The sequence below is a fragment of the Ursus maritimus genome, unplaced genomic scaffold (genome assembly GCF_017311325.1).
Source record: "Ursus maritimus isolate PB19 unplaced genomic scaffold, ASM1731132v1 scaffold_17, whole genome shotgun sequence".
NCBI lineage: Eukaryota > Metazoa > Chordata > Mammalia > Carnivora > Ursidae > Ursus > Ursus maritimus.
The window spans coordinates 24,374,518-24,387,109 of NW_024424119.1; the positions used below are offsets into that span (position 1 = coordinate 24,374,518).

The window sequence follows — 12,592 nt, forward strand, 5'->3', positions numbered from 1 at the left end:
AATTTTTTTTCAAGATTTTATTTATTTATTTGACAGAGAGAGAGAGACAGCCAGCAAGAGAGGGAACACAAGCAGGGGGAGTGGGAGAGGAAGAAGCAGGCTCCTAGCAGAGAAGCCTGATGCAGGGCTCGATTCCAGAATGCCGGGATCACGCCCTGAGCCAGAGGCAGACGCTTAATAACTGAGCCACCCAGGCACCCCTATTTTACCACAATTTTAAAAAAAGATCAGTGGTTGCCAAGGGTTTAGGGGAAGGAAAAAGGAATGAATAGGTGGAACACAGGGAATTCTTAGGGTACAGAAACTATTCTGTAGGATACCTTAATGGTGGATACACATCATTATACATTGGTCAAAACCCATAGTATGTATAACACAAAGAATGAATCCTAATGTAAACTATGAACCTTGGTTAATAATAATATATCAATATTGGCTCATCAATTTTAATAATACGCCACACTAAATGAAAGATGTTAAAAGATGGGTAACTGTATGTGGCCAAGGCTGGGAAGAGGTATATGGAAATTCCCTGTACTTGCTGCTCAATATTTCTGCAAACCTAAAACTGTTCTAAAAATAAAATCTATTAATATTTTTAAAATTAGACTGTAATATGATTATTTTTGTAACTTGCTTTTTTCACTACTATGTTCATATATTACTATCATCCTTCCAGGGAGTCAGCCTAGATAGTGAAGGGCAAGTATAGGGTGGTGATGGGAAGTTAGGCCAAAATGGAGATGAGGCTTAGGGGCAAAGGATATTTTACCCAAAGACCTACAGAGTAGAGCGACTAGAATTTTGAGCGGATGAGCAAAGATAACTGAGCCCTTGAATCTAAGAATCTCCAACAGATTAGGAATTTGAGTAGGGCAGGGAGTTTCAACTCATGTTCAGGGAATCCTGGTCCCCTGCTGGCAAGAGGCTGGCATGACAGAACTGAGCAAGAGCAGGGAAATGAAGTCTCACACAATTACTTCTGTGCTCAGAATATTCTATCACCTCCCTGCCACAGCGGAATGAGCAGGAACAAGGCTAGCAGTTGTGGTCAGCTGTTTGAAATTTCCGTGATAGAAATTCACTGGTGGCAGGTAGAAGCCTGTGGGGGACCATGGGAAGGACCTGCTCCACCTAAGCCAGGATGTGTGCACATTAACCTTGGCTTTTCACCTGATGCTGCGGTGACCCTTCTGAGTCACATTCCTTCTCCTGGGCATCCTCCTACATGGTTCTCTGCCCATCTCCCACCAGGCAGGGAGGATGTGCCTGTCACAAGACCTCCTATGATCTCCGGGGATGTTTTAGGAAAACAACTGGAGAGTGTTGGCTCAGCAGGCTTGGGCCTTGTGGCTCCTCACCCTGAGGGCCACTACAGGGGCTGGGCCCCCATCCATTAGGCACAGAATCATTGTGCTTCTTCCTATCCTGGCTTTTCTGTATCTTGCTAACAGTGGACACATTGGGTCCTATCAGTGGAAGAGAGTCCTGCCACCACCTCTTCTTGATTTGATGGGATACTGGATTTCCTTGCCAATCAGTGGAGCGGGGGCATCCCATAGTCCCCCATATCACCTTACAGGGAGATTACAGCACTTCCTGCACTTCCTTTGGCTCTTGGCTCCTGCGTGGTAGGTCAGGAGGTGGGAATGCAGAGGTGCCACCTTCTGAGAGATACAGGTGTCCAAAACAGAGATCTGTATCTTCCTCTCAGGGTGGCCTCTGTCTTTCTGCTGGGTCTGGTATGTGTGATTCTGTAGTAGAGGGGGACAGGGAATCAGGAGTTCACTTTTTTTTTTAAAGATTTTATTTATTTATTTGACAGAGAGATAGGCAGCCAGCGAGAGAAGGAACACAAGAGGGGGAGTGGGAGAGGAAGAAGCAGGCTCCCAGCGGAGGAGCCTGATGTGGGGCTTGATCGCAGGACTCTGGGATCACGCCCTGAGCCGAAGGCAGACGCTTAACGACTGAGCCACCCAGGCGCCCCAGGAGTTCACTTTTGAGATGAATATTGGACATCTATATGTTTATTTTGATTAGGCAATTTGGGCATGTGAGACTGTCTACCCAGGAGATCACAATCTGCATAGAGACAAGGCCTGTGTCTTGGCGACTGTTATGTCTGCCATAGTTCTTGGAAGACAGTAAGTACTCAAATATTTTAATTGTTGAATGTAAGGTGCCTTTCAAGGTCATTTTCATTTTGACACCTTTATGTGACTCCAGGGTTCTCCTTATCAGCTGAGTACCTTCTCCTGGGGCAGGACCCCATACACCATAGCTCTCATCACACCGATGTAATAACTTTTCTGTCTCCCTAGCCTACTCTCATGGTTCATGGTTTTAAATACATCTATCTATCGATCTATCTTTATCATCATCAATCATCATCATCATCATCATCATCATCTATGTATATCTATGTATCTAGTTGTCTGTCTGTCCAAAGCCTGGGCCCTTCCATGAACTCCAGGGTCATATGCTCAAATTGTCTAATCAATATATACACTTGAATGTCCAGTATCTACCTCTGTGTAAAAGTGAACTACTAACTGAACATAATTTAAAAAAATTTTTTTTAAGTGAACTCCTGATTACCACTCTCCCTATCCAATCACACATATCACTCTATTCCAGTCCTAACATTTCTCACATCAGTTAATGGTAACTCCATATTGCCAGAAGTTTGGGCCAAAAACATTGGTGTTATCCTTGATTTTTTATTTTTTCTGTTCATATCCAATGTATCAATAGATGGATATCAGTATCCTATTGTCTCTACTTCAAAATGAATCCAGCATCTAAACACTTCTAGTCTCCTCTGCTGCTAAAATTACTGGAATAATCTCATAACTAATCTCCTTGCTTCTATCCACATCTATACCCCCAACACTGTCGTTAGCAACTCAGCCTAAGTGATCCTTTTAAAACATAAGGCAGATCTAAGCAGATCCTCTAACAGTAACCTCCATTTATTCAAAAAGTCAAAGTCTTTGCAATGACCTTCTAGGCCTTACCTCATTTAGCCCCTTTACTGTTCTGACTTTGTCCTCCATGACTTTCCCCCTTAATGATTACTCTGCTTCTGTCACTGTCCTTCCTTGGAATAGCTCAGGCATGCTCTAGCCTCCAGGCCGTTCATGTTTCTGACATGAAAGTTCCTCAGTTATCCATGTCTGACATGAAATTTCCTCAGTTACCTACGTGATTTACTCTCTCATCTCTCTCTAGTCCATGCCCACATTTTTAAAAATTTTATGTATTTGTCAGAGAGAGAGAGCACAACCAGGGGGGGCAGCAGGCAGAGGGAGAAGCAGGCTGCTCCCTGCTGAGCAAGGAGCCTGATGAGGGATCAATCCCAGGACCCTGGGATCATGACCTGAGCCGAAGGCAGACGGTTAACTGACTGAGCCACCGAGGTGTCCCACATGCTTACATTTTGGGGGAAAAAAAAGATTTTATTTATTTACTTGAGACAGGGACAGAGAGCATGAGTGGAGAAGAGAAGGAGAAGCAGGCTCCCCACTGAACAGGGAGCCTAATGCGACTAAGGGCTCAATCCCAGGACCCTGGGATCATGACCTAAGCCAAAGGCAGACACTTAAATGGCTGAGCCATCCAGGGACCCCCATGCCCACATTTTTTGGTGAGACTTGCCCTGAACTCCCTATTTATTTTTATTTTTTATATTTTATTTTTTTTGAACTCCCTATTTAAAACTGCACCATACCTAAGTCTTCTCCAAACTTCTTACCTCTTATATATCTGGTCATCTTCTACATACTGTATTTTTTACTTACGATTCTTTTATAAAAAAGATTTTATTTATTTATTTGACAGAGAGAGACACAGCAAGAGAGGGAACACAAGCAGGGGGAGTGGGAGAGGGAGAAGCAAGCCTCCTGCCAAGCATGGAGCCCGATGCGGGGCTCAATCCCAGGACCCTGGGACCATGACCTGAGCTGAAGGCAGATGCTTAATGACTGAACCACCCAGGCGCCCCTACTTAATGATTCTTTTATCTCCCTCTCTAGTGTTCCATCAACATAAGCTCATTAAAGACAAGTTGTTTTTTCCTCTTTTGTTCATTGCTGTATCCTCACTGCTTATACAAGTGTGTGGCATATAGTAGATGCTCAGTATTAGTTGAAGGAATGAAAAAATGCACGAGTAAATGCCAACCATTCTCTAGTTTGGCAATCTCATTCTGATCCCTCAAACATTTTAATATGCATTTGATTATTATAGGTACTTCTCCAGCAAGTTACTGTTCTCTTACATGGCATGCCCATTTGTTTGACACCATACATTTGCACATTTTGTACTTTCAGCCTGGAGAAATCCAGAAACTCCCCACTTCCTTCCTGGCTAACTTCTTATCCTTTGAAACTCAGTCTACATATCACCTCTTCTAGGAAAATTTCCATGAACCCCCTCCCTCTGCCAAATTAGGTTAAGTGCCCTCCTGTGTATTTTCACCTACTTCCTCTAACCAGTCCTTATCAGTGCTTTTAGAAACTTTTTATTTGACTGTCTGCTCCATGATTCCACAAGCTCAATGCAGTAAGGCCTGCGTATTGTTCACTGCTGTGTTCCTAGTGTCTGGCATAGTAGCCGGCACTAGTAGCTGAATATTTGACCTGTTGAATGGTCAAAGTCATTTTTATTGTGATCTTTTGGGGAACATTCTCTTCAACTGATCTTCATTCTAGGAGGCATTTATCCCATGCAACTGAAAGGCAATGGGGTTCCAATTGGCAACAGGCTACAGCAGGCTCCCAGATGAGTTAGCCATTTTAAAGATCTAATCAATAATAACAGGGTGCAGAAAGGGGAGATTCTATCATTTGCTTCTGACACATGTCACATTATCTGTGTGCTTTTGTGTTTATCAAGGATGAGCATTGTGACACTCCCGTAAAAAACTTCCCTTCAGACTGTGGGCATATATAGAAGTTATTGGTGAACCGTGCCTATGGGCCAAAAATGCACTGGATTCCTGGCTGCTATTTCTTATACTATCGTCATGCCCACATTGTTCCTCTAGGGCCCATAATGCCACAGAAAGACATGATAGAATTCAAGCCTGGTGCACCGTCAGTGCACCTTGGACAAGGGTCTTCCTTCTTTGCTTAAGTCCCCCTATCCACAATTCAGGGTGGGTCTAAAAGAGTTGTGTGGAAAATGTTGATCTATTTGAAATATGAGTTTAAGCTCCTATACTATATGGGAAGTATTATCTACCTTCTCTACTCTCCATCACATACAACCTTGAAAATAAGGAGGCACAAACAGGTGGTTCTTTGCTTAGAGGTATAGAGTATATTTGGAGAGGGTCCTGCCTCACCTGCACATAAACGGACATGATGATAGCCTTTTTCACGGGCATGCAGAGGACTGGGAACCTATGAACTCCTTTTTCCTGGACTGGGTATTCTCTTTGTGTAGACCAGTGCCTTCTGCTGAGGTGAGAATTGAGACGTGGGATGGATTTTCTGGTTGAGTGGCACAAGGCGGCTGAGGACAGTGCTTAGAGCTGTCGTGGGAAAGGCACACGAACCGGGAGCGTCTGGGCTGAAGGGATTGTTGCTTGAGTTCATTGTCCAGAGACTGGGGGGCATCAAAGAAGGTCATGACCTCCTCCTCTGTTTTCTTCTCTAACTTGGCTCCTCTCAGAGGGTGTTTGGTGGGGGGTGGAGTCTTCTCAACCTTTTTTGTCATGGTTTTGGGCACTGTCTCATCCTTAGAGAGGAGAATGGATTCTTTATGCCCTTGACCTTTCATCTCAGGGTTAATCCAGTGTGGAAAGTGCTTCACCTTATTTCCCAAGCCAGCTTCTGCAGCTTCTGGAAGAATGGGATCTTGTGAATATGGGCTGCTTTTATTAGACCCTGCAGCACTTGACCCTAGAAAGTGTGGCCCTATAATTTTTGGCCCTGCAAAGTTTGGATCTCAAAAATGTGGCCACTTTAAATGCTGGACTTACAAGTTGGCCCAGCAAATAATGGCCCAGTAAGTTGGTCATGTAAGGTCTGGCCCATTAAGATCTGGCGACCCCAGTTTTGGCATTCTGAGGAATTCTTGTTTGGGTGAGGTCATTCAGCTTGCTTTAACAGACTTACAGACCATTCTCATCTGGCCTTTTTTGATCCAAGGAATCCTAGGGGATACTCTAGGAACTCAAAGTAAAGGAGAAGCTGGTGAAGGTGCTGACAGGGATCAGTCAGCTGAGAGGATGGAAATGGTGGCTCTGCATATCCAGACAGATCCTTGCTAGTTCCAACTCACTCAAGGCAATCATCTTAGCCTAACTAAAATTCTACTTGAGAAAGACCCTGGAGATACATTGGGAAGTCAGGGGTGCTAAGGGCTCTATTTATAAGAGTCCCTCCTGGCCTCTGAACCTCAGCAGAGAAGATATTCTCTCCGGCTAGGGAGAGTTTCAAAGCTTCACCTCCTTGTCTATGATTCTCTGTTGCTTTAAGTTTTCTTGTGTCCTCTGTTTTTTCTGCTGGGGTAGGGAGTTGTCCTCACCTTTGCAGGGGATAAGGACTCCTCCAGGTTGAGCTTGTTCACACTGGCCTCCAGCTGAATACAAAGCACCTGGGCCTCTGTTGTGTCCCCAGTGGGTTGTGAGATCTTGGAGACCCAGTGGGACTAGCTTGCTTTTGGTTCTCCTGCATTGCCTTAGTTTAACTGCAAGCTATTCTTTACAGTGGAACATTTTAGAGCACGTGGGATGATACTTCGTGGGATGGGGAGATCCCAGAGCAATGTTTTTCCTTGGTTGTTTAGACTCTGAAAGGAGTTCTAGGCGCAGGTATTCCTTGGGACAGCCACAATTTGTCCCTGGAATCCTTTGTCTTTGTAAGACTTCCCAAATGTATCTCTAGGAATTTCTTTTTCAGTAAAAATTTGGTTTGGCCAAGATGGGTATCTTGAGTGAACAGGGGCCAGGAGGATGTCTGGCTCTCTAGAGGCACCATCTCCATTCACCTATACTTCAACCTGGAATGCTTATGCACTGTCTGCACAAGTCTCATTGGCATCTTGAAAGCCTGGCCCAGGACTTACACACTGGTGTTTAGATGATATTGAGCCATAGGTTCTACTGGGACCCCAACAGGCCCAGGCACATCTCTGTGATTGCAGATTGGCTAGTGATTTCCAGGGCCATGGCCTTGGAGAAAGCCACATAATAAAAAGCTGGCAGCCCTGACAGGAAGGCCAGAACTTGTCTCCAGTTTCTCAATGGCTCCTTGGGAAGATACCCAGGCAGGTGCTAATCAGGATGGTCAGTGACAGGATCAGGTGGGGCTTGCTGCTGCCGGTCAGGGTCTATCAGTATTGAGGATGTAGCTTCCTGATCCATGTAGGGGCTGACAGCTACCTCCACGTCTAGGGACTTACTTTCTGGGCACTAGGGAACCAAATTGCTGTCAGGGCCCTGGGAATGCTGCAGACCCAATGATTTCTAGTCCCAACAGCTGCAAATGTGAACAGGAACAATGCCCTAGCAGTTCTTCCCACACCTGTAGTCACTGTAGCTCTGCAACATTGCCTTAGCCTGGGCAAGCAATGGTGGACTGGCCCTGCTGCCACAGTGGATCAGAACAGGTCACTCCCCCCACCGGCCTTTAGGTCTGCAAGCTAGGAGACACTCACACTGGTCAGTGTGCTGCTCTGGGGCAGGGGCTGCTGGTCAGGAGAGGACAGGAGCAACTGTTTGGACTGCTGGATCTTCTGGGGCAGGCCCTTGCAATAGTGAATCAACTTGCTAAATCAACCACTTCTGAAAGTAGAACTCAAGCAGCTCTGGGCATGTTCCAGGGAAACACCACCTCCCTCTTATAGACTGAAATGGGCTTCTCCTAACAGGTAGGCCCCTGGGGACAGGCAGAAACATGTCCCAGGGTTTATTTTGTATGGTTCTCTGCATCTACAGAGATTTCTGGGCAACAGCTGGCAAGCCCCACTGAAGATGTGGCTGCCTTTGCAGCTGGTGCCACTCTAAGACTTCATACTTGGCCAGAGGAGGAAATGGGATACTGATATGGGTTCATTGTTAGTCAGATGGAGAAGCCCAAATTTGAGAATGTGGAAAGAAGGTGGGGCTAACTTAGGTGGAGGAAATTTTAGACGGCACAGAGATTATGAAGAAATTATTGAAGAAAAAGGGACTGGGGCTCCCCTTTTGTGGAGAGATCTTTATGGGCAGACCGAGGACTCATTGTACAGAAAAGAGGAACCATAGAAAGGTAGCTATGTTTCTGTTGCAGATAGCACACTGAGGCCTCAGTGGGTCCTCTAGGCAATGGATAGAGACCACTTAGAAGCTGAAATGTAGTAGAAGATAGAGTCAGAGCCATGGAGTTGGGATTTGCTTGCAGTGGTATTTGCTCTGGGTTCACAGTGGATCCTTCTATAACCCAGAAAGTTTGGGCAGACTGGCTCAACTCTCATGAACCCAGGTCAGGAAGATAGCCCATATTTTCAATAGAGGCCTTAGAGGTAGCAGTATAATGAAAGAAATGGTTGGGTTTTTTTTTTCCTCCCAGGCTTGGAAAATATTTGGGGGCTATGTGTTATAAGCTGTCAAAGGAACTCTTCTAAAGATCTTGGGAGCCCTCAGGTATAGAAATGCATGCGTTTATATACATGTACTTAAGGATACCTCGGGGCTTTGGGGAAATAGGAATATGCAAGGCAATGGGGTGTTTTAGGTTCATAAGTTCTGAATTCAGGGAAAGAAAGAGAATCAGATATTCAAGGGCAACTGACCTTGTTTTTCCAGCACACATTCAGAGTGGCTCTTCCTCTTGTCCTGCTGATTCACAGGAATCCTAGGCTCCTCACTTGAAGAAGACAGAGCTTCTGCATCCCTGGACACATCCGGCACCTGAAATCCCTTCCTTTGCTGGAGGCGTTCAGCCTGATCTTGGATACTGACACTGGTTGACTGGGCAGCTGACTGTGTTAAGGATTTCTGATCCGTTAATTGTAACTTTGTGGGGGTTACAGATGGAAGTGAAAGATCTTTGGAGTGCAGGGAACTCTGACTCTGCTCCAAAGAGAGACTAGACATAGACAAAATCTCTAGGCAAGAGGAGCCCTGCGATGGCCCCGATGAAGGGGGAGAGATCAGGGTGTTCTCACCCGCCAGCAACTGCTGAATCTCCAGAGCCACGGCATTGCAGATGGGGCAGGAAGGATCTGCACACAGGAGGCGCCTCACACTTCCCTCCTTAGGAAGCCAGTCCTGGCTGGGAAGGGAGGATGGCAACAGTTACTGATGGAGTGACACCTGCCTCTTTGTTTGTTTGTTTTGTTTTGCTTTTTTAAGTAGGCTCCACACATCACATGGAGTCCAATGCGGGGCTTGAACTCACAACCCTGAGATCAAGACCTGAGCTGAGATCAGGAGTGGGACACTTAACCGACTGAGCCACCCAGGCACCCCAACACCTGCCTCTTTGACTATGTGTGGCCTGGAGATTTGGCCCACCCTCCCCTAGTCCTGGAAACCTTGGGGCCTGTACTCCCAGGGTGTTTACCCATCTCCTTTTCCTCCTAGGAAAATGCCATTGGCAAGTTATGTTGGGCTGGGCTAGGCTGAGAGTCTGGAGCTTGTTGGGCAAGGTCTGAGACAACCCATGGAATGTAGGCCCATGAGAGACTGGGAGGTGGGATGCATTCTCTGTTGATCTACGTTGAGAAGCTGAACCAGGGGAAAGGAACCAGGAAGAGACAGAGAGCCAATTGTTAGATGATGGGACATCACCAGGAACATTACCCAGGACAACCTGGAGTCCGTCTCATCTGGGGTTAAGGTGGCCACAGCCTGGCATTCAGTATTCCTAAGCTGTGGAAAATAAGGGAACTCATTGTGGGATGAGTTTTTGTGGGAACTCCGCATTCTGGGGACTATGGAGGGTCCTAGCTCCTGTACATAGCATCTCTTGAGAGCCAATCCCATTCTTTAGAGATTTTAAGAAGAGGACAGAAGACAGGCTCCTTTCTGAGGGCTGTCCCAGGAATTGGCCTCCCTGAAGACAAAACCATGGAGGTAATATCAGCAGGTTCCACGGGTCTGCCCTTACTATAAAGGGAATATGACATGGTGATTTATTTATGCGTGCATTTATCTATTCTCTTGACTGGATAACTTGTCTGTGGCTGAGTGCAAACTCATGTAGAGTCTTCAATGGGTTACACAGTAGTGAAATCCTGAATTTCAGGACCACTGTGAACCTAGCCCAGAGCAGAACTGGGAAACTCCTCCTTCCTGAGACACCTGTTCCCCCCTCTGCCCTGGCAAACCTCTCAACAAGTCTTCAGCATCCACTGTGTCTGACTCCCTCCCAGACATTTTTCCTCTTCTCCTCCTTGCCCCAGGCCAAGCAGAGAAATCATCACAGACCAGGCTGGGGGTTTGGAGACTGCAAAAAACAAGTGATCACCTTTTCATGATAGAGAGCAGCTCCCACGGCTTCTCAGCTTCTTCTCGGGAATGTCTCCTAGCTGAAAAACCAGGGCAGTGTTACAAGGAATGAGAGGATGCAGAGACATCCTAGAGGAAGCTGAAGGCCTTTGAGTAAGAGGAAGCTGAAAACTCCAACAGTCAATGCCCTAAGGTACATCTATGTACAACTTAACCCATTGCAACATGATGTCCTGGACCTAATTTCATTTGATCATCACAACCACACCATGAGTGAGGCAGGATCATGAGATTCCCATTTCATGGACCACAGACTGAGCGATGAAGTGACTTCCACAAGGTCGTAAAACTAGTAAATAACACAGCTAAAGGCTTCTGTCCTACTTCCCCATTCTTCATTCCCAGGGACAGGAATAAGGTAGAGAATTTTGGAACATTCCTAGGCTCTGATTTCCCACCCAAGATAGTTTTCTGGGAGAATTTGTCAACTGGGGCAATTGGAGCCTTCAGTGGTTAGAGCACCAGGCTACTGGTTCCAGGGGTCATAGAGGGACAGGAGTTGGGGGAATCTTGCCCATAGTGAGGGGAGTCCAAGGAGAAACTAGGACTTTACCTCTTGATGTTCTATCTTTAGCCCTTTGTTTGACTCTCCGGTGACACTTGAAAACAAAACAGTTAAGAGTATTAAGCTGAGGCACCTTTTACTTTTTGTGTCTAAATGAGACAGAACCTATAAATATTTCCCAAACTTTTTCTATATTCCTAATTTTATACACTCTCCTACCATTCTTTTCCCTACTCTATCTTTTTTCACCCCTCATTTCCCTTCTCTTATTATAAATTCATTTTAAGTCTCTTCTATACTCCATACCTCTGTGCCCCCGTTCCCTGAACAAGTTCTGTGGAAAGATCAGAATGAGACAGGAGAAAAGAGGAACAGATTAAAGGATAAGAGGTCTAGTAGCCAAAGGATCTTAGCTATCCAAGGTTCTGAATGTCTCCCAACCAGAAGAATCAACCCAAGTTTGGAGCTATTCTGGGATCCATGAGGAAACCCCCATAAAAAAGTAGGGGTCAGGGTAACAGGAGAAAGTAAGGGGATAAAATCTTCTTGTCTGAAGCTTAATCAGTTCAGTCATGGTCATTGTGTTTCCCTACCCGGCAACAGCTCCTGTTAGGTCCCAACCTTAATTCTTGGTGGCTCTTTTTCACTTGCCAAATAATTAATGCAATAATAATGATGGAGCCATAAGTGTATAAGGGATATCCAACATCCCACAGAAGAAAGGTAGGGGTCAACATAATCTAAACCTCACTAGCCATCTCTCTTCCTAGGCTTTCAGGGACTTGGAACCTAATGCCTAAAAATTCTAGACCTTGTCATCTCTGCCTCACAGAAGATAGAACCAGATCACTAGACTACATCACAAAGCTCTCCTATTTCAAAAGGCATGCAGAGCATCACAGGCCTTTATTTGTCTAGGAGAAGGTCACGTGATGCGGTGTTCAGATGAGGTGTCTGGTTGTCTGTATGAGTTGCAGAGCTTGGGCCCTAGAGGTGCCAAGGTCATGGGCGGCATATATTCTTTCATGCTGTATTCCCTATAACCTGATGTCTTAGCTCTCTCCCTAAGACAGCAGTCTGGCATCTATCCTTAGATAAGTTAGTCTTTATATACACTGCAGGTCTTATAAGAGAGAGAATGGCTAGGTCAGAGGAACTCCATGAACTACATCACCTGTACTGAGAAGATAACTAAAAAACTCGCAAGAGGCTAGGATATGCATTATCTTGTTAACTATTAGAAAGTGAGGATTTTGATGTTGCAGGCAATTGGTGGTCAGTATTAAGAGGTTCAAGAAGAGGATCATGTCTGACATGTCAAGGAAAGTAGTCTGCTGTCTTTTAAAATAACTTTCTCAGAGTTAAAGGATTCCTCCCAGTCTATGGTCAAGCTTGGGATGGGTGGGAAAAGACTGTAAATACTGCGTTCCATGAGGCACATAAATGAGGCTCTCTTCTGGAGCTTGATATTTCAGAACAGCCTCTACAGATGTTATAGCATCCTGCCTATTTCTAGAGATGGGTCACTGGCAACACTTTTGATTAAGGACCACAAACTTGTGGTTCTTTGGTTGAATCCATCATGG

At 45.5% G+C, this 12,592-nt stretch overlaps 1 protein-coding gene across 1 annotated transcript; it reads right to left on the reverse strand.

The window, feature by feature from the left end:
• Positions 1–5,379: 5,379 nt before the first annotated feature.
• Positions 5,380–11,743, reverse strand: FAM205C (family with sequence similarity 205 member C). Its single transcript, XM_008695218.2, has 5 exons — positions 11,600–11,743; positions 11,055–11,100; positions 10,461–10,521; positions 8,782–9,263; positions 5,380–5,846 (listed from the first exon to the last, which is right to left on the reverse strand). Exons 1-5 carry the CDS (start codon positions 11,741–11,743, stop codon positions 5,380–5,382), a joined length of 1,200 nt encoding a protein of 399 aa, XP_008693440.2.
• Positions 11,744–12,592: the final 849 nt, after the last annotated feature.